The sequence below is a fragment of the Phoxinus phoxinus genome, assembly GCF_949152265.1.
Source record: "Phoxinus phoxinus genome assembly, chromosome: 5".
Taxonomy (NCBI): Eukaryota; Metazoa; Chordata; class Actinopteri; order Cypriniformes; family Leuciscidae; genus Phoxinus; species Phoxinus phoxinus.
Genome location: NC_136880.1, coordinates 21275853 through 21297043, shown reverse-complemented (window position 1 = coordinate 21297043; position 21191 = coordinate 21275853). Strand labels below are relative to the sequence as shown.

At 38.8% G+C, this 21191-nt stretch overlaps 1 protein-coding gene across 2 annotated transcripts in view; it reads left to right on the top strand.

The window, feature by feature from the left end:
* Positions 1–21191, top strand: part of pbx1a (pre-B-cell leukemia homeobox 1a) — an 88775-nt gene that overhangs the window by 28706 nt on the left and 38878 nt on the right. Inside the window, exons 2-3 of one of the 2 annotated variants that reach the window (XM_079611911.1) lie at positions 1215–1447; positions 2621–2694. In XM_079611911.1, the coding sequence (XP_079468037.1) occupies positions 1260–1447; positions 2621–2694 (262 nt within the window). In that variant the 5' untranslated portion in view covers positions 1215–1259. Of the gene's footprint in view, positions 1–790; positions 1448–2620; positions 2695–21191 lie in introns of those variants that run through there. The other variant, XM_079611912.1, reaches the window with a different exon arrangement.

The following is a 21191-nucleotide window of genomic DNA, read 5'->3' as shown; positions in this document are numbered from 1 at the left end:
ACAAGGCATCTTATTTTCCTACTTTTTTAAAAATGTAAACGGCTATATATCAATATTCAACATCCGTATGAAACATATGCATGTGTGTGTATAACATTTTGTTCTCAAAATTTTTAATTTTGTGCTATGATGACAAATTCTTTAAATATTTCTATTTATTTCCCTTAATAATACATTGGCTGATGCATCATCAACATGGCATGTGCCAAATTTACATCTGTGTTACAATTTAAAGGCCATTGTTCTTAAGTAAATGCCATTGTTCTTAAAGTGATCTCCCTCCATCTTACACTACATGTTTATTATGATCTTGATTTATATGACAGGGTAATCTAATCTGTATGATTCAATAGATTATGTACAAACACCTCTGGTCATATGACTATTTACACCAGCCATGTTTGATTTATACTTGACAACTTTGTGTAAAATACATTAACAACTCTGTTTGGACCCTTCAAACGCAAAAATAATAGTTGTTCATAAATGTCACCGGTGGCATCAAATGAAAACAGATCTTAAATGACCACATTCATTTACAGAATAAGATAACATGGAAGTCCCGAGCGGACACGGAGGCTTTACGCCAAACGCCATTATTTATTTTCATCTTCAACCCCTATCCATCACCGTGTTACCACCCTGTCCAGTCCAAGCGCTAACGCCACATCTTAAAGCTTATTAAGGCGACCCACCTTCCTCGGGAATATGATTGACGTACCGTGGAAGAACCGAGGCGGGGACAACAGCGCGCTCTCGTCCAATCACGGGCAATGGGCGGTTCCCCATCGCTGTGTGCCAGTGTTGGTGGGCGGAGCCTCCCGTTATGTGTCAGTGTTGCCAGCAGACCTGTGCGAAACAAAAGCACTTCTCTCCCCACGTTTAACGCCTTCAAAGCACGTCTTAGAGCTGTTTCAGTCGTAAAGCTGTCAAAGGAAACAAGGAGTTACGCGGCAGAGTCGCAGATTACACAGGATTACAGCAGCCCTCAGACAAAGTTGGGCTCTGTTGTCTTGGCTTTGGTGGCAAGAGCAGGAGTGGCTTGATCCTAAAGCAGCTCTCCAGATCAGATTTCACCCAAACCAGCTGTGAGAGGGAGCTTTGCCTTTTCTCCCCTCTCTCCCTCTCTCCATGTTGTAAGCGCGCTCCAGACATCCAGAAAGCGAAAGGGGGAGTGACGGCGAGAGTTTCTGAAGGAATTTTCCTTCTCCTAGGGAAGAATTGAAAAAGTCACCAGAGTCTAGAGAACAGCGGCGAGGATGGATGATCAGCCCCGGTTGATGCACTCCTCTCACGGGGTGGGCATGGCCGGACACCCCGGCCTGGCGCAGCATATGCAGGATGGCACGGGAGGAGCGGACGGCGAGGGAAGAAAACAGGACATTGGAGACATATTACAACAAATCATGACCATAACCGACCAAAGTCTGGACGAGGCACAGGCCAGGTAGGCTATATATCTAAGAGTGTATGCATGCTATCTTTTTATTATTAACTTAATAGTAGCTACTGAAACACGTCAGCTGCTTTATATTTTGACGCACCACCCGAAGCGCACCGACTTTCTTTTTGCGTCTTCTTTCAAACTTTTATGCAGGCGTACATTTTTTATATTGCATTACAAATATGTTACAGCCACTTCCGAACGCCTCTATGCACAATCTGGAGCTGTCGTCTTCTTCTTCCCAGATGCATCGTTTCGATTTCCAATTGCTCCGGATCTCGCAGGTTACAAATGAGAAGGCGCATTGATTCAGTGCCATATAGACTTACTACATGTTGCGGGTGGATTCAGTCCTAGTTTTTGGACTGCACGTATCTTATAATTAAATAAATGTTACTGAGCATTCATTCGTAATTTTTTTGAATCGTACTTATTTGTCAGAAAGTTCATAAGTCTACAATGACAATGTGGCTTCTACAGTGTTTATGTAGCCTATACCTCTTTGTATATCGAAGGAACGTTGTTAAATCTTGTACTTTACAAATTAATTTGTTTTTTTTTTAATGCAATATAACATCAATTTATAGTAATTAAAATCAATAAGACAGTAAGATGAAGTCTAATTTATGACAAATTCATTCACTTGACCCTATTAGCCTTACTGTCAACACAGGTGTTTCTAAAACACTTTGAAATGAATGCAAACATTTTACATTTGAAATCATATTTGAACAACTTGACTTTTAAAGCCTTCTTAATAATTATCATGCATATTGAAATACTCTTAGACTGACATGTAATTTATATTTGTTGTTTGATATTTATTTATGACATTTTTGTTGTTCTACTTTTTTTTAAAGGAAAACAGCCAGTCACCTTAATTGAGTATTTGATAGCATTTCCACTTTGCAATCCACTTCATGCTGCTCTCTATGATGCACGTGAAATATTACACTTTTTTTTTTTTGCTCGTTTAACACATTTTATCACTTCCAAAAGTGCTGCGCAATTTAGTGCCATTTTCAGCTGTCTTCTATCAAAAACCATTTGTAAAATACTCAAAATTTCCATCACACATAGCAGACATTCCTTCTAAGCCTAATATCTGTGTTATGACAGTTTTGACAGGTCATGCATAGTGACGGCTTGTTATTTATTTTCTGTTTGTGTTTTTAGGAAACATGCACTGAACTGTCACAGAATGAAGCCGGCTCTATTCAACGTCCTGTGTGAAATAAAAGAAAAAACAGGTGGGTTTTCCTGTCTCGCATAGAGAACAGAAAGCGAAAACTTGCAAGTCTTTGTTTAAATCCAGTTATCACATTAAGCTGAATATTGAAATATAGATTTTTTTTTGCTACAGAGCTCTTTAATATAGTGATGTATTGTGTCTTGTGAGAATATGCGTTATTAGATATTTAGACTGCCTCATGTGAAAGTTCTGATATTACAACAATAACACAAAAAGGCTATTCAAATATCTGGTAATTTATACAGCATTCAGATTCCTCAAATAGATAGCTATTATTATTATTATTATTATTTTGTGTGCTATGGTTATAATTTGTGCAGCTGAGCTAAAGTTTATTACTGAATACAGCATTTTACTTTGTGTGGTTAAGTCATGCTGCATTGAAAGCTATAGGCTTTTTCTCATGTTATTTTTGTTTATAGACAACAGAATATGAGAATATCAATGGCTTTAGTTAGAGGATATGATTCTAGGATGTTATTAAATTGTGATTCTGACTGTTCGCTTGAATACTCTGCCTCATGGTTTTGTTAATGCCCATCTGAGTTTTATAAACTCGACTTATTGTGACATACCATTTTTTATTGATTTTTTTTTTGCTGCGCTGTCTGGTTAGATGCAGATTCTACATTATTTCTGGATAAGTTTTGAAGTTTTTGTGTGCATAAAATGCAGCTGGTTGAGGACGGCACTTAAAGAACAGTTTAAAAAGTCCACCAGAAGCACTATTCATTAGAGTGAAATGAACATGCTGTTTTGATTATGCGATTGTCCCTGAGTGAAGGTTTTCGAAGGCAGATTGCTACAGCGAGAAACAACAACAAATGTAAAAAAACCACACACAAAAAACCACCACAACACACAGCCGTATCTTCCTTCTAATTAGCCCCAAAGTGTAATTTACAAAGATTTCATTACGTGGCAGCTGAAGTTGGCTCTCTGCCACACTGTCTGAAATGCGCTGCAGTGGAGAGGTTCCCCCATCCTCAGTGAGATTCTGACCGAATGAAGCGGGCTTCTGAGGGCCACAGTGTCAGCGATCACAGGGGCCTCATGGCACTAGCTTCGCTTTTTCCCCTCCTCTTGTTTAGCAAGGTTTTCCAAGGAGGGAAAGAGTTATGCCTGACTCTTTTGAACTGCCTGGCGTCACCCGGGGTTCACTCAAAGTTCGTTTCCAAGATGAAGAACAAAGTGACTTGGACCTCTTCCTGACGCTTTGCTCCTGCGTCTCTTCCCACAGTTCCTGGCAACCAGGAGCCTGCAGAGCTTTTGACTAGAGTGATAAACCCGGTTTGACTCCAAACAAGCTATTAGAATTATACGATTATGAAGATGGTGCTTTTTTTTTTTTTTTTTTTGGTCGAATTATAGTTGTGACGTCACTCTCCTGTGTGGCAATTAGTTGTTTGTTTGTATTGTCTATATTATCTTCATCATATTTCATGTGAGATGTCACCCCCCTCACACACACACACACAAAACACCCCTCATGTTGAGCTTTTGTTTGTAGTTGAACGCAGCCCTGGTGTTGTTTTTGTCAAGGGGGGCTCATTTCAGCTTCCTCGCAGTCGCTTTTCTCTCTCAGGACTTCATTAGGAGCATCGGATCATCAAAATCAAACCTACTTGCATTTGATCAGCGTGCGTATCGGAATATTAACATTAGCTGATTCCTGCTTTTTGTTTGTTTCGCTTTGAAACCATGAAAAAGTTTGGGCTTTCCAATTGTGGAAGGAATTGAAAGGAAGGAAACTTGTCAAATGGAACAGGAAGTGTTTTTTATTTTTTTATATAAATATAAATATATTAGTTTAATTTAAACCATCAAATATTCAGCCAGAAGCATTTGCAAAGTTTTTTTAGCCTAGGCCTGGGAATTCAGAGAGAACAAACGATTGTTTGATGCTTTTTAAGTGGATGCTATTGATAGTAACATGTTTGTGACTTAAGTAAACACTCCAAAAATAGCAAGAAAAGAGATTTAGTGTTTTTAGGTGTCAGTGTCAGTTTTATGCTGTTGAAAATGCTGTCGGTAACATGGTTTAGCTAACACTGGGAATAAATGAACTCAAGCCCCGGTGGTTGATTTGAAAGATCCTTGTGCTTTAACCCCCCCCACACCATGTACTCTCTCCTACGGAATTAGCCGTGAGCTGTACCTCGGTTCACTTCTGTCTCTTTTTAATGTGAGGGTGTAATTTCACACTGCACAGACAGACACCACTAAAAATCCACCGCCGCCACAGAGAAAATGGCTCAAACCTCCGCCGTGACATTTACTGCAAATGTGCTGAGCGCAGAGCGCCCAAACGAGAGCAGCCACCATTTTTGTCAGGCCCTTTTTAATTCTTTATCTTTTTTTTAAATAAAGAGTCAGCCTCGTTCACGGCTTTACAATTGTTGCAGCCGTAGAGTCCCAGGTGTATTCCAGAAAAGCGAGGTTATTAAATCCGCAGCTAGTCTGTTTTGTTGAAATGGCGTAGTGTGCTGTGGAACAGTGGTGTCTTAGCTTTCATAACAGACTGTGGAGGTCGTGGAGCCGACCGAGAGCTTGTCTCAATGAAACAGTGGCTCTGTGTCTAAAAAAAATCTACTTTTTCTGCTCACAATAACCTTGATTTACAAGAACTTTGGATCAAGTGCGTCGTCACCTCGGCCACCTCCACTCGTAATTCCCATTTAGACGTGACACAGTTTCTACGACGGGAACAATACATTTTCCTTCTGCTAATATATTTCATCTGCAGACGTGTTGAGAGAGCACGAATTGACACGGCTCCTGTAATTCTTCGTAACCTACGGCCGTCTTGCCGAGATTGACACGGCTGCGAGTTGCCCGGCGCGCAGCACGTGTTGCGCGGTGGCGTCGCCGTGTTGACAGTCGTGGTGATGAGCCCTCCTCTGGCAAGCAGCTGACAAGCGGGGCAGGACGGTGTGCCAGCAGCAGACAGAGCCGGCCTGAACTCCTGACCTCACTGTGTATTTTTACACAGGGCCTGACCGAGCTAACACGGCACAGGCCGGCTCGCGAGTATAAACAAGTACTGCGGCTCACGGAACAGGATGTGATGCGGGGTGGGGGCTTTTAAACAAGGCTGCTTTAGCACTGCAAGCGTTTCAGATTATTTTAAGTGTCCGTGTATTTGTGTGTACCATGTGCTCTGGGAAATGCAAGGCCAGTGTGTGTATTTGAATTCAGTGAGTGGCACATATAGATGGTCGCGTTCGGAAAGGTGGACATTAACTTGAATGTTTGGTTGGTATCGGGTTTCAGCTCTGGTTTACCCTTGGGGCTTTCATTAGGTCTGTTTCACATTCACTTACATTTGCCTGATCATGAACAGAGCTTTGAAAAATAAACTTAAACTTAGCGTGAACTCTATGAACCGTAGAGGGTCAGTGGCGAATAGGAGTCCACGATTAAGAAAAGGAAAAAAAAAACTTAAAAAAAATGATGTACCAAGTGTTTAGAAATGTACTTTTTTGATTTTTTTTGAAAAACTTTTACATTTTCTATTTAATTTCTAGAGATTTAATTTTGTATTTAATAACTCTAAATATGTAATGTGATGTAACCATCAAGTAAAAAGGTATTTCATATTTTAATATATTTTAATTATTATTTTCCAAAAAGTTTTAATATATATTTTTTAAAGTAAAACGTTTTTTTTTCAATATTGTAATAAATTATTAATAATTAATACCATTGCATTTTTTAAGAAATGGACTACATGACATTACAGCCTGAACTAACCATGCCTGTCATCAAAAAATATCTGATATTATAATACATTTATTAGCTTTGAGTCATTAGGGTTTGTCACCCCATTTATGCCCTAAAAAATTATTATGAGAAATTAAAATAATTCTCTCTTCAAAGTATACTGTACTTGTGACTAACCACTATTTTTGAATAGATCTGGACACAATGAATGTCATGTCATTGACCCTAATTCATTAGCCAATGTTAAATGTGGCGACCTTTCTTGTCGTTGATGGTGTTAAAGTTGCGATGAAGTGGCGACATATCTTTTTTTCAGTATTGAGACCTAGGCCTACATCCGAGTGAAACCGGAAAAATAAAATATATGTAGTTCAGGAAGTTTGTCAAATCCAGCAGTTGTTGATCAGATGGTGGCAGATCTGAATGATTCTGTTTGTAAGAAAGGGCTGGGTTTAAGTGGACTTAATGATTTTAGAAGTTCAGCATGCACAACCTGAGATAATTAGATGTTTTGATTATTTATTTATTTATTTTTAAATTAAATGTATGCATGAATGAAGTGTTCACAATAAGATCAATAACACGCATTTAGAAAATGAATGTCCATTTCATACAAATTATACATTTTGCGTGTGCATGCTGATAAAAGCAATATGTAGACATTTGATATACTGCTAAAAAGCATGTCCTTCCTTGTATATCCTGTCAAATGAGTGATAGAATCTCATATGTATCTCACACATGTCTCAACGTAATGACCTTTAACAAGATTCTAGCTACGCAATTTGTACAAAACAACTTTCAACTTCAAATAAATGTCTTTCTTTCATATTTTCATTGCCATTATGAGATAAACACTTAGGTGTACACTTTGTGAGGGCTGTATTTTGATATATTACTCTTGTACTATTCACATATTTATTCACAGTGTTCTTTTACATTTATTGTCGCGTTAGTAGTGCTTGCAACACCGTGCTTAATAAAGTTTGGGCTTCATTCCTTAACTCGTTTGTTCTTTTGCGTGCCGCGTAATTTTAGAGCTGGCGAGATATCTAACGACCGCCGTGGAGAAATATTGCGTTTGCTAAGGCTACATGAGGGGAGCCTCTCCTCCTCCTGTTTTATTTGGAACGTGATTTCTAATCATACTTAGGGCCGTTGGAACGGACATGCCTCAGTAGCAGCATAATGTTTCCTGTGTGTTTCTGTTATTACCCAGCTTCAAGTCTAAACTCACTCGCAATTAGAGCTCCTTATAAATTATGCAAATGATGACTGGCGTAATTGAGACATGTTAATCATGTTTTAAGAGCCTAATTACAGAAATGTATAACGGAGGTGGGAGTCTCTAATTAGCTCTGATAACAGGTTGCCCGTGTGAATAGTGAAGAAGCGCTTTTTCGTGTGGGAGGTGTTTTCCTCCTGCGGATGGTCAATAAAGGAACCGAAACCCTCATTTTATGGAATAATTATTGACATGGCTTAAGGTTAAAGTGGTCCTGTTTGAAACGGTAGCTTTTCGTACTTGTGTTTCGTGCAGAGTATTGGCTGACGACATCATGTTAATATTATTTCACATGGCTTCAGGATTAAAACCTTTATTTACATGTAAACCCATTCTTTCCTCCTTTAAATCATCTCTACACATGAAATTAATCATCAGCACTGTAATTTGTGGCAAGCCGAACCCTATTCCTGGATTAGGGCTGCACAATTTGGGGGGAAAATCTAAATTTTCAGATAAAAAATTGTGCTCGCGATTTAAAATGCAATATAAAAAAATATAAAAAAGTACAGGTATGCTGTACACTTTTGTAGGTCAGCACAATTTGCCCCCCAAAATGTTTGATTATACATCAATATTATTATTTTTGTTGTAATTATTATTATCACTAAATAAAAATGTTCAACAAAATAAGAAATATTACCATTGTAATATGTCACTGTAAAATAAAAACAATTTAATAATAATAACTGTACAATGTCTTAATATATTAGTTTTGAAATGTCAAGACCCTCAAGTTTATTTACCGCATGGACCCCTTAAATCTGCTTTGGTTGCTTGTTTATAAGCGCTTCTTATTAAAAGTTTGGGAAAATGGTCAGCACATGTTGCATTCTCAACGTTATAAGCAAAACTCAGAGCAGATTCAGAGATAGAGTTTGTGTGAAGAAGAGTTTACTGTTAACCAAGCCGCTCTGAGGCCCTGAAAACATAAAAAGAACACAGGTCCAGGCTTCATACTGATATTACTTAATTTATTAAATCACAGCCTTTGTGATTTATTAATCGCACAAAGCCTTATTGTGATATTGGTTTTATTTCCTTTAATCGTGCAGCACTATACTGAATACATCATTACTTTTTAAATAAGGGATATGCCGTGTCTCACTTATGCATGAACTGACTAACAAAATGGATTGTTAGTCATTGTTTGTTTTAGTGTAAGGCACAATGGTCATTTAATATTTCCTTTCAAAAGATTCGAATGCATCTAATGTGCATATAAGCACGGCGGCTCTGGCCGGTTTGGGTATCTGCAGCATCAGTGCCAGCCATTCTGCAAACTGAGCTTTGTTCATAGTTGTCTGACAGATATCATATTCAGAGCCATTACAGTGAAAACATCTACTCACTTATTGGATTAAAAATTGCTTTAGAGAGGAAATCTGCTTGCAGATGCGACGGAGCTCTTTTTTTTCCCCGTCTGATATTAGTCTGTGGTGCAGTTTGTAGCCCAATGTAAAAAAGCGAATTACAGTAAAAGGCTCTGCAGATGCTATTATTGTCTCTGTGGAGTCAGTCTCAGCCCCTCAGCGGTGCAGTCAATGGCCGTGATCCATATAACAGCATTAGGGCTCTCTCTGCCACAAAATCCTCATCGTTACAAACACATTTCAATTCATTCATTTCCTTACGTGGCTTAAGTGTAAAAGGCGGTGCCGTTTCCAGCTACGGTTGCCATACCAACACCCCGGGAGTTAATTTAGTTTAATTCAAAGGCCGGCGATTGCCGTTCTCCCGCGTCCTGCTGTTTGATTTTGACGACGGCAGTGGCAGCAGTGGCGGCAGTAGCGGCGCAATATATAAAAGATCCCCCTATATCCCCCCCAGCCATCAGCTCCCCCCCCTTCCCCCTCTCCCGCTGCTGTGAGCAGTCAAACACGGACTGGCGAGCGCCCCTTCCTGTCTCGACTTAGTAAAAATGACACAAATTAATATATGCTACTTAAACCAGACCAAGATTAATGGCCGCCTTTCGCCGCAGCTTAGGAACACTGTCAGTCGACACGCGCTCATTGGACGGAATCAACACTGATCAACATTTATTCGCTGTCGTACCTCTGTGCTCAGGGAAACGTGGAGGGATCGAGGACCCGCACACACACACCCGCACAGAAATGTGACCCGACACATCATGTAGACTCTATTCACAGCCCAAAAATGTAATTTACACACCTTTTCATTTGAATATATAGTGCGAATTGGAGTAATAAAAAGACACTGATATCTTGTACCTTTTGTTAGATTTCACCATACACTTATAGTGTTGCCTCAGCCATATCTTAGTGTTTTACTTGAGGGAAGTGCATTTTCATATTTTAGGCTAATGGTATGATGTGCGGAGTGTGCTGGGGAAGAGGCATGTTGCCTGAGTGGTTTAGCATGTAATGAATGTTTCTAATGTAGATTAATGTAATGCTATTGGCGTGGTGTGGCTGTGCTAAAGATCCCCTCCACTCTCTTTAATCAGCAGGGGGTTAGATGTTACAGCGGGCGAGGAGATAGAGTCGAGGGGTGCGGGAGGACGTGTGCCGTTATGTGAAGGTAACGCATAGCTATGAGTCGCTCTCTTGCCGTGAAATATTCTAATTTATGCTAATGAAGCTGGCGCTGTCGTGAGAAACAAAAGGGCTGGCTATGAGCCTGCGTAACCCCCTCCGTGAACGCATACATGAGTGTACATATTTTCTCTCTGCGAGAGTGAAGGAGAGAAATGATGAATTAAGGCACCGTCCTCGGTGGTGTTCGTATCTGATTGGCAACACTTTAAAGCATAAAAAACACTGTTTTAGGTCTGGTTATAGATTTAAATAGAATGTTGTAGGTGAAGGATGAACTGACTTGCCAACACTTTTTTTCCCATTAAAAATCTATTCATGTACATTTTCACGAGATATACTATCTTAAAGAACTTATAATTCAAATGTATCATCTTTTGGTTGGCATGTGTAGTGTATACTGAAGTACTTTTTAAATACGGATTTTAATTGTATGTGTTTATTCTGAGATGTAACGTGAGTTAGAATAAATTAAGATCACTTTTAGTTGAAGCATTTATCATGATAATGAAAAAAATCATATGGTATATACTTTTTTGTTTTTCATGTGCATTTTATTCTGTTAAAGATGTACTTTACTATAACGTGTGTACTGTACCTTTATATTTCAAGTGAAAGCTGTTCTTTTAAACTCTCTATTCTTTAAAGAATCCTGAGAAAAATGTATCATTGAATACTCAAACGTAAAAAAAAATAATTCAACATTGATAATATTATGAGCGGTTTCTTGAGCAACAAATCGGCATATTTAATGATTTCTGAAGGATCATGTGACACTTAAGACTGTTAGTAATGAGTAATGACAGTTTAAATTATAATAACATCTCACAGTATTAATGTTTTTACTGTATTTTTGATCAAATGCAGCCTTGGTGAGCTTAAGAGATTCAAACTCTTAAAGAACTCAAAATGTTCCGTTTTTTTTTTTTAAGTGTCAATACTCATACGTTTTCTTTGTACACATTTGAAAATTACCATGAATTTGAATAAATTACTTACAACGATTAGTAATTTCTACTCCTCTAGCATCACCAAACAAAATTGCAAAAACAATGAACTTTTAAACAGATTTCCAAAACCTTCCCCCTGTCTGTCATTGGTCACTCAAACAGATAGCCCCACCCCAAACTCACACCATTGGTTGAGGCACTTTTGCTCTGTCAGGCAGCTTAAACCATTTAAAACATTTTGATAGCGCCACAATGTTTACACTTTTCGGGAGAAATGAACAAACTATTGTCTTACTGTAAGTTGTGATAGAAGAAAGTGTTTTAACATGGTAAAATCCACACTTAAGCTGACGGCACAGCAGATGTGACCGGCTGTGGAGGAGCAGAGCGTGCAGGGGGAGTACGAGGAGGTGGATTTGGATCACTTCCCAACATGGTGGCCAGTGAGCGCGTAGGTAGCTTTTAGCACAGCGGGGTGAGGAGCAGGAGCTTTAGCAGGGGTCAGCGCTCACCGCGGCCGCCTGGCAACACCACACACACACTGAGGAACCGTGACACTCTCTGCCCTGAACACTCAGGCAAGCTTAATCGAGGGGAAACAAAGAGCCCCTCATGTGGCAAGGAATTCAAGGTCTCGCAATAGCTCAGTGGGCTTCCCCTCGCAAGTACGCTAGATGAAGAATGAAATGATTCGGAGGCAATACTGTGCGATTGCGAATTGCAACACAGTCACCTTCTATAATTATGTGGGTGGTAATTATTTCCTGTACGCAGAACACAAAATATTCAATAGCGTCTGACCTTGAGGACGCAGGTCTTGCATCTTTCGGCTAATTGCATGTTTGCTATTATAGTTCGTTTCTAAACTGAGAACTGTTTGTGCAGTGTATGCTCGCTGTCCCTGAACACACACACACACACACACACACACACACACACACACACACACACACACACACACACACACACACACACACACACACACACACACACACACACACACACACACACACACACACACACACACACACACACACACACACACACGATTGCCTCTGTTTGCCAGCTCGCCTTTGGCAGTGTTAGTTATGGACAGTTAACTCCTGGAATCCTATTAATGACTGTCATTTTCTTTTTTTGCCTTTTGCATAATCAGCATTGTGCTCCGCTGTCCTACATAACCACTTTTAGCAGCTCTTGTCTAGGTCTTCCGTTGCTGAGAGCACAGGCGGAAACATGGGTGGCAGGTGTGTGTGTGTGTGTGCGCGCGCGCACATTTGGGAGCAGGGGAGGAAGAAGGCTGTTCTAGTGATATATTGCATTTCAAGCCTCCTGCCAGAAAAAGGAACAGTGAGATGTCAAGGCATGTGCAGTAGAGTTTACCTCGACCTGAAGCCAAACCTCCGCCATCGAATCCTTATCGACTGGAGGACTCTCATCGGAGGCTTGTGTCGTCAGGCCAGCTGGTGACATTGTGTACTCTACCCTACTGACTGTGTTTTTTAGATTTTGATGTCCTTTCTCTATTTATATCTGCTTTAAACAGGAACTCACTCTGACATTATTGTCTTTTCCCAGCATGCAATTCGAATTCAAAGTAGGGCAGTGCGATTTGGACAAACAAATCATATTGTGATATTATAAACATAACATCTCACACTGAAACTATATTATATTACATTACATAATATTCTATTCTATTATATATATATATATATATATATATATATATATATATATATATATATATATATATATTTTTTTTTTTTTTTTTTTTTTTTTTTTACTGTTTAATAACAGGCCATATCATGAGTTTCATCTTATTTTTATTTATTTATTTGGTGCAGTCCTATAAAGGATTTTGCATATACAAAATAAGATATTATCAAAGATAAAGGTGCAATTGAGTTTATATTCTGTCCTATCAATACTGTAGACTGAATTTGTTTTGGTTTATTTATTTGTATTGACTTGATAAGGAGGTACCAACACATTTGACATCCCTAATGGTCTATCGCTGTAAGCTATGGTGTTCAGAGCTTTCTTTGCTCTTGTGTCTGGCCAAAAAATAAAAAATGGGACCTTTCCGCATCAGACCCAGAGCTAAAGCAGCTGTCTGGCGTCTCCTCTCGCTGCCATTCCAATGTTTTTTTCTTCTAGGTAATATCCCCTGACAGCATCGTAAGCAGGTGCCTCCTTATATCTGCATACACTTTGCTTTCATTTGATTTCCTATTACCACACCTCATAGTACGCGTCTTTGGGAAATCCTCCTCGATAAGGCGCTATTGATGAATTGATATCGGTGGAGGCGGAAGGGAGATAAAGCTGCGCAGGTTAAGAGCTTTGTGGATAGTTTAACCTTGATATAACAGTTGTTTCAGCGAGGTTGATTTTCTCTCATCCATCTTCATCCATCAGGGCCTCACTGAAGTATGCAAATGAGCACAGCGGATAGGCGCGTGCTGCCGTTAAATGGGCCGTTTCAAATGTGCGGTGTACCGCGCTGACAGGGTGATACTCCTTACTGTCCAAATTTAGTGTGTCTTCACAGATATCCCCCCCTCCACCCGACCACACGCACACTAGCCCCCCATTACTCTCCGCCGAATGCTGAAAGCATGGCGGCTTATAAAATATTAATAACGTCTTTTATTTTTGTGCCTGCCACATTGTTCATCATATTCAAATAAAGTGTGAGAGGAGACACGCGCTTTTATGTGCGTCCGGTGTGTGTAAAATGGTCTGACGACAATAAATACTGTTATTCCCATGCCAAATTAAGTCGTTTATTTATGTTAGTGGGTTGTAACGAATGTACGCATTATTAGTTGTTTGTGAAATATGGATGTTTAAGTTAATTAGGGAGTGAGGAGATGTTATAATTATAATGCTTAATGTCCCAGAATACCACGGTCACAAGACCACTAGAAAGACACTAATGCAGAAAACAAAGTGTGAAAACAATGTGTTTTTATTGCAGAATTGACATTAATCTGACACCTCTTGCTTCTTTGTTTACTTGCAGTTTGCTAAAGGGAGAAATGAAAAACAAATTAGATAACAATCTGCGCCAAGCGAACAGTTTTACTAGAAGTAAACGTTTCAGGGTTTGTTATTTCTGAGCTTGTTTTTTATTTCCCTTTTTTTCTATTGTGCTCGTATCAGTTACTGCCTGCAAATTTTTATAGGGCACTTTTATATTATGCTTATTGAGTGTACTTCTCAATCATTTCTTACGATTCTCATGATGATCCTGAGGCCTGTAGGTTGACATTTTCACTTAAGTGGCTCTTGAATTTGATCCTAAAAAAGCATCTGCCTTGTTCCTTTGTAATTGCCGTGCAGTCAGAAAGTGGGAGTAGATTTCTACTCTTTGTAATTTTGGCTTCCTCTGGGATGTCACCAACATTTCTTTTTATAGGAGCTTTTAGTTTATAGCAGCTATTACGATCCATTGTGTGATTTCAATAAGCAAGCGTTCAAAGCGATGAATCTTAAGAGCTGTTAGCATCTCCGCTTCACAAGCTGTCAACTGTCCAATCGCTGTATCGCCCAAGGAGGACGGAAATACACCAATGAGGCGGATCTTAGTCATGAATGGTGTATCTCTGTGCCAATCAGAGTTCAGTGTGGAGGGAATCAATGTAACAAGCCTGGGAAACCTGCCATGTAGACCTAACCACAACTGGCCTCCACTAAAAAAGCCCATTAACATTAATGAAGGATGGTTTTTAAAGCTTCTTCAGCAATCAAGCCCGACAGGATTTATGAAATGAATGGCCTGTCATTAAGAATCATGATTATCATTAGCCAGGTCCACACGATAGATTGGTGAGGGATCAGTCAAAGACTTTGAATGCCAGCCTTTCCCTACCAATACATTGATAGACGCATCTCTGTAATGAATATCTTCCATCCCTCCCCTTCATTTTTTTTAATGCAATTCTTGAACATTCGAAGTGATGTGGAAGTTAAATGCTGTTTACAGGGTTGTATTCTGTCTTCAAGTCTTCTGGAAAGATCCTACTTACAAATTTGAAATGTTAAGTATGTTAAAATACCCATCTCGGCATGTATTGTCTTAAACAAGTCAGTTATGTCTTAAGTGAATGTAAACAGTTGAGAAATAAATTGTATGTGTATCATCTTATTGGATCCGTTCATTATGTCTTGAACGGATTAGCTGAACGATTAGCTGCTAATCGTTAATAATCAAACAACAAAACACAACTTTAACAAAGATTAATCGGTCACACTTTAGATTAGGGTCCAATTCTCACTATTAACTACGGCTTTTGCCTCAATAAACTCCTAATTACTGCTTATTAATAGTTAGTAAGCTAGTTGTTAAGTTTAGGTATTGGGTTGGATTAAGTGATATGGTCATGCAGAATAAGGCATTAATATGTGCTTTATAAGTACTAATAAACAGCCAATATCCTAATATGCATAATAAGCAACTAGATAATAGTGGACCCTAAAATGTTACAGATTAATCTATATTTCATTTATTATTTTTAATTTTTACAGACAAGTCATTAAGAACAAATTGCTTGCATGCAATTTGTGTATTTGTTCTTATTTTATTACTGACTGTTCACTTGTCTTTAATAATATTTAATTATTAAAAGCTAGATTTTTGCTGTGGTATCGAATTACTTAAAGTGGGCTATAAGTAATACCGGTAAATGAAAAGCAAAGTTTCATTAATCCCACAAATTTAGTTTTTGCTGATCCGAAAAAATTATCTGATCCGTGACTCAAAAACTGTAATATGATCCGAACCGATGATTTTGATAGTCCAAGTCGATCAGTATATTAACATTATATCACTTAATGAAATATACAGTTATAAGTTGTAAAACATAAAGGCACAAATATGTCATCTTTTAATACCTGAAAATCTGTTACTATATTTTTTACAATACATTTCTGGCAACCACAGCTGCCAGGTTTTGTACCATAAACATCACAATATTTTTTCAATGATTGCGCACTACAGTGTATGCCAAGTTATTATGATCACTACCAATTTGCTTTTGATATAATACTTTAATTGACACTGAACTTGGGGCTTAAACTAAATTTACCTTAGAGTTTCCCTTCTGTTAATTAAAACTTTACTTTTAACATACAGTAAGCATTTAATCAGTTTAAATAATAAATCAATGTGAAACGATAGACCTTTGCATGAGAACAGTAGCTACGTTCATGAGCATCATAATATGTCATGGACAGCACAGACAGTGCTCTATAAATCTGTCTTGTAGGTGTCATGATCATTTTTCCTATGCGTAATGCTAGCACTTCCTCTCCATGTTATGTCTGTTTTAGCAATTAACCCTTTTAATCAGTTGGTATCAGATGACTGAAGTGCTTATTATCTCGTATTTAATATTTCTGAGGTTCAATCAACATTATAGCTTGTGCTGCTGAGCTCAGTAACCAGGAAGCTGTATGTTATCACAATATAACATAGCTTTATGACTTTTGGTTTAAAAGAGAAAGCCGCCAAGCATTTCTCTCTTTTAGTCATTTTCTCTTTTTCAGTCAAATCTTTTTCTACACGTTACTCTTCTTTTTTTTTTTGCCATGTTTCTCATTCCCCCAATCCTCAGAAGTCATTACAGTGCGGTGGAGTTGTGTAATGGAGCCCGCGGTTATCAACTTAATGAATTCTGCCCAGTCGCCTCCATTTATTGTGCGCCCTCTCAAATCTAAGTTACATTGTGTGTTTGTACGTCGAATTTGGCTGCGCAGGTGTGCAATAGAAACCAAGGAATCACCCTGAGGATGACATATGAATTTTTTTTTTAAATGGGAAATGTCACCTACAAGTTTTCGAAAACTGTTTTCTTTGCAAAACCATAGATTCAGACATCAGGTGATATTCTATATGGATTTGAATAGGATTTAACTGAAACTGTACTGTATGTGTTGCGGGGCTGGGCTGGGTGATATAAATATTTATTATATTTTATATTCACACTGATTATATTTAAGCAGCATTGTTTTGAATATTGTGACAATTTAATGTACTTTGTGCACACTACATTTCCCTAAGATTGTGCCATAGGATGCTCTGATCAGGATTTCATGACCGGCCGATCCCGATCATTCAAGCAAATTATAAGTAATATGTAAGCTGTCTGTTGACTGTCACTGTTAACCCCTTGCACCCATTTTTAATGATTTCACATAATTTCAAGTGGCATGCTTAAAAAAGGCTTATAACTATATAATCATTAGATAGAAAACCTTAATAGAAATAGAATTTGATCAAAGCGGTTCAAATATTGACATATCTTGACGCAATTTTATATAAGACTCGGATTTATATAGTTTCTACTCTTTATTTTGTACATAAATAGACGGAGGTGAAAGTTGTAACCCTGTTTTATTTTCGGGTAGTTAAATATAACTTCCTTCCTAAATGTGCGGAGGTATGCAAATACATACATGCTATTTTATTAACAAAAGTCGCGGGACAGCGTTGTTAATTTCTTTGCTCCTGAATGTTTCTGTGTGCACAGCGCAATCTCCTCTCTCTGTGTGCAAGTGACGGATGTGTGTGTGTAAAAACAGCACGTTTATTATAGAACGGTTATTCAACTGACTTGGAACTACCTGTGCATTCATCGGTTTTATTGGACACCTTCCAGCCAATCAGAATCGAGTATTCAGACACACCATGCTAACAGTCAATATGCTAGTCATTTGCAAACTAATAGTGAGAATTGGTCCCCATACTAAAGTGTTACCCAAAAATGTTTATAAAACATTGGCTACCCTAGCTTTAATTGAAAATAACACCCCTTTAATACCACCTTATTTATCATATATTGTCAAAAGGCTGAAAAGTTAGAAGAAAATATGATTTTTTAAACTATAATGCCTAGTCGTAATATGTTGCTATAGTGAGGTGGCAGCCATATTCCCAATCTCCTGTTTCAGTTGTCTCTCTCTCTCTCTCTCTCTCTCTCTCTCTCTCTCTCTCTCTCTCTCTCTCTCTCTCTCTCTCTCTCTCTCTCTCTTCTTTTTCTCTGCTGTGTAGGTTGGGGTTTTCTTTGGCAGACTTGGACCACAGCTCGTTAGACTGAAAGAATGCACTACTTTAATTAATGATATGTAAATATCTTTCAGTGGGCTGCATTTGCATATTAAGAGAGATTTGCGGAATCTGTGGAGTAATATATTTTAATTAGGGATTAATTAAAAATAATGGGAATTTCATTTTGCCTGGCAGGTTGGTTTGTGCTCCAGCACGCGTCTGGCACATTCGCCCGACTAAATACCGGCCTCCCACCTCCAATCAGCTTCCTTTCTCTCTCTACTGCTCTTTAAGGTCCTCTTCTCTCTTTTCTGGCTTTCTTTTTTCCTCGCTTCTTATCCGTCTCATCATCTCTCAAACCCTTTTCTTTCCATTCTCTCCATATCTCATACAGACACATCTTATGTAAGGTTTCAAAACGAACTCTCAGCTCTCTGAATGAGACAATAGACAATTATAATATGATAATGGTTTAACTGGTTTGCAGTATGACTCACCTTCCATCCCTCCATCCATGTATTCCCCTTTTCTGTACTCTCCCTCTCTCTCCCTCTCTCTCTCTCTCTCTCTCTCTCTTGCTCCGTATTTTTCTCCTGAAGGATAGGGAATGACTCTCAGACACGGAACACTAGTTGTGTTGGCAATTATGTTAATGGGCTGCCATTAGGCTGTGGTGCTGTATGAGCGATCGGGGAGCCGAGCTGGCATGGTGGGAGAAAATGATCACAGCCTCCGGGCCTCCTTGATACAGCTCCAGCACCCTCATTTGCATAGGATAACCCCTCCCACTGGCAAAAGCATCACCCCGTTTCCACGGCACGGGGAGGAATTTGCACGGGCCAGGTGACGCTCCGCTACATGGCTTCGGCGCGCATGTGACAGGCGTCGGACATGATGTCTGCTCCCGTAGCCAGATGGGAGCATAACCCGAAGCATAGGCCTACTGAGGGATTTTTATAGGAGTGGCGGAGTGGTTCATAACATTTCTGAAACATCATCATAACGTTGGCTTGGCGGCATAATGAGGACATAATGAGGTCTGTTATTACCAGAGGCCAGCTGAAAATCCCTCCACACTCATTGTTCCCATTCGTGACTGTACCGTGGGCTGGAGATTGTGCTAGTGTGGTGCATACGTGACACAAATGGGTATATACATATATATATATATATATATATATATATATATAATGTATATACAGAATATACACCCATTTGTGTCACGTATGTACCACAATACACACACACACATACACATATACATACACGTGTGTGCGTGCGTGTGTGTGTGTGTGTGTGTGTGTGTGTGTGTATGTTTTTGTGCCGGAGCTTTTTGAGAACGCTCTCCCAAGTGGATTCATTTGAAAACTGCAGAGGTATTTGAAAAACGATGATCAGGATTTTTGGAGTCGATCACAGGAAGCAGTATCTGCCGATACGATCACCGATACAGATCTATTTGAAGCCTTTTTTTTATCATGTAAAATAATTTATTGGGATGCTCCAATCAGGATTTTTACAAACATTCATTCAGGGCCTGAATTTCCTTTTTGAAAATAGGGGAAATTGAATTCACAAAAAAGACAAGTAAACAGTCAGTATAAAATAAGAACAAACAAATAACAAAATAAATAAATAGTGCTTTAAGTTTTTTCAGGTAGGTATTACTAACTAGTATTGAGGTAAGAAATACTAAAGAAATCAAATACTGGATGGTCTTCCCTGAATACATTTAATACGGATTAATCCTTACACTTAATGTTACAAAGGTTAGTCATTGAAAAGCAGTGAGTGTCATTAATGTTAATCAAACAAAAGACAAAGAAAAAAAATCAGAGGCAGCGGCAGAATTATTAGGCTGATGTCACTTTAAGAGCTGCACAGATCCAATATAGCCTACTGTTAAACAATTTTCTCAACTGTTCACTTAAGACAAAACCAACTGTGTTTTTACGTGCATACTCGTCAAGACGGTCATTTTGTACATACATTTGTGTGTATTTGACCATTTAAGCACAATTTGGTACTTGCAAGCTGTTTGTGAGGCGGACTTATGTGTGTGTGCTTTGAGTTTGCACGAGCGCTCGGTCTCTAGGATAAGTGCGAGTGCTGAGTGGTTTAAACACCTGCAAGACTTAAAAAGAAATGTCAATTATAGAACTTTAGTGATGATACGACACTGGCTCGATTGTGCAAGTGACAATTCCTGTGTCAACTGTGCAGCGTGTAGCTCACTTATAGTGTAGATGCGATGTGGTGATGGGAAGCCATTTGCGCATTTCTCCCATTGATTCACTCGTGCTGTTCGTCTCACAGAAAGTTTTCAAATTACTTATTATTTAATAAAGAAATATATATTGTATCACAGAGATTGAGACTGTGCCGCCTAAGTCACATACCTCTCACGGCAGACGCGCGTCTTTATGTGTCGTCAGCTTGAGATAAGTAAATGAGACCGCCGATCAAACTTCCCAAGCGATTATCGTCCGATAGCGATCAGTAGCCGATCAATCGGAGCACCCCTAGTTTTTTGCTAATAAAATGATCGTGCCAGAAAAATAGCTTGAGAACTTTATCATGTCTGTTCTCAGTATCATCTTGTGTGCTTTTATTACATTTTATTTATGTGCAGTAAGGTGATTTGTGCATATTCAGATGTTTCACTGTGGATGAGCAACATTTGGAAAATGATTGAAAACGCTAGTGTGTGCGGGGAGTGTTTTGAAACAAAAATGCCGCGTTCATATGTATCCGGATTAATGTAGACGTAGCCTTAATCTCAATTAATTGCAAATTAACATTTGATGGGAAGAGTCATCAAATGAAGACAATTCAAAGACATTAGATTAATGTGGCAGATTAAAGCAATGAATAGACATGACAAAAAGTGGCTTAAGAAGTCAATAGGCCTATAGATTGTTTGTT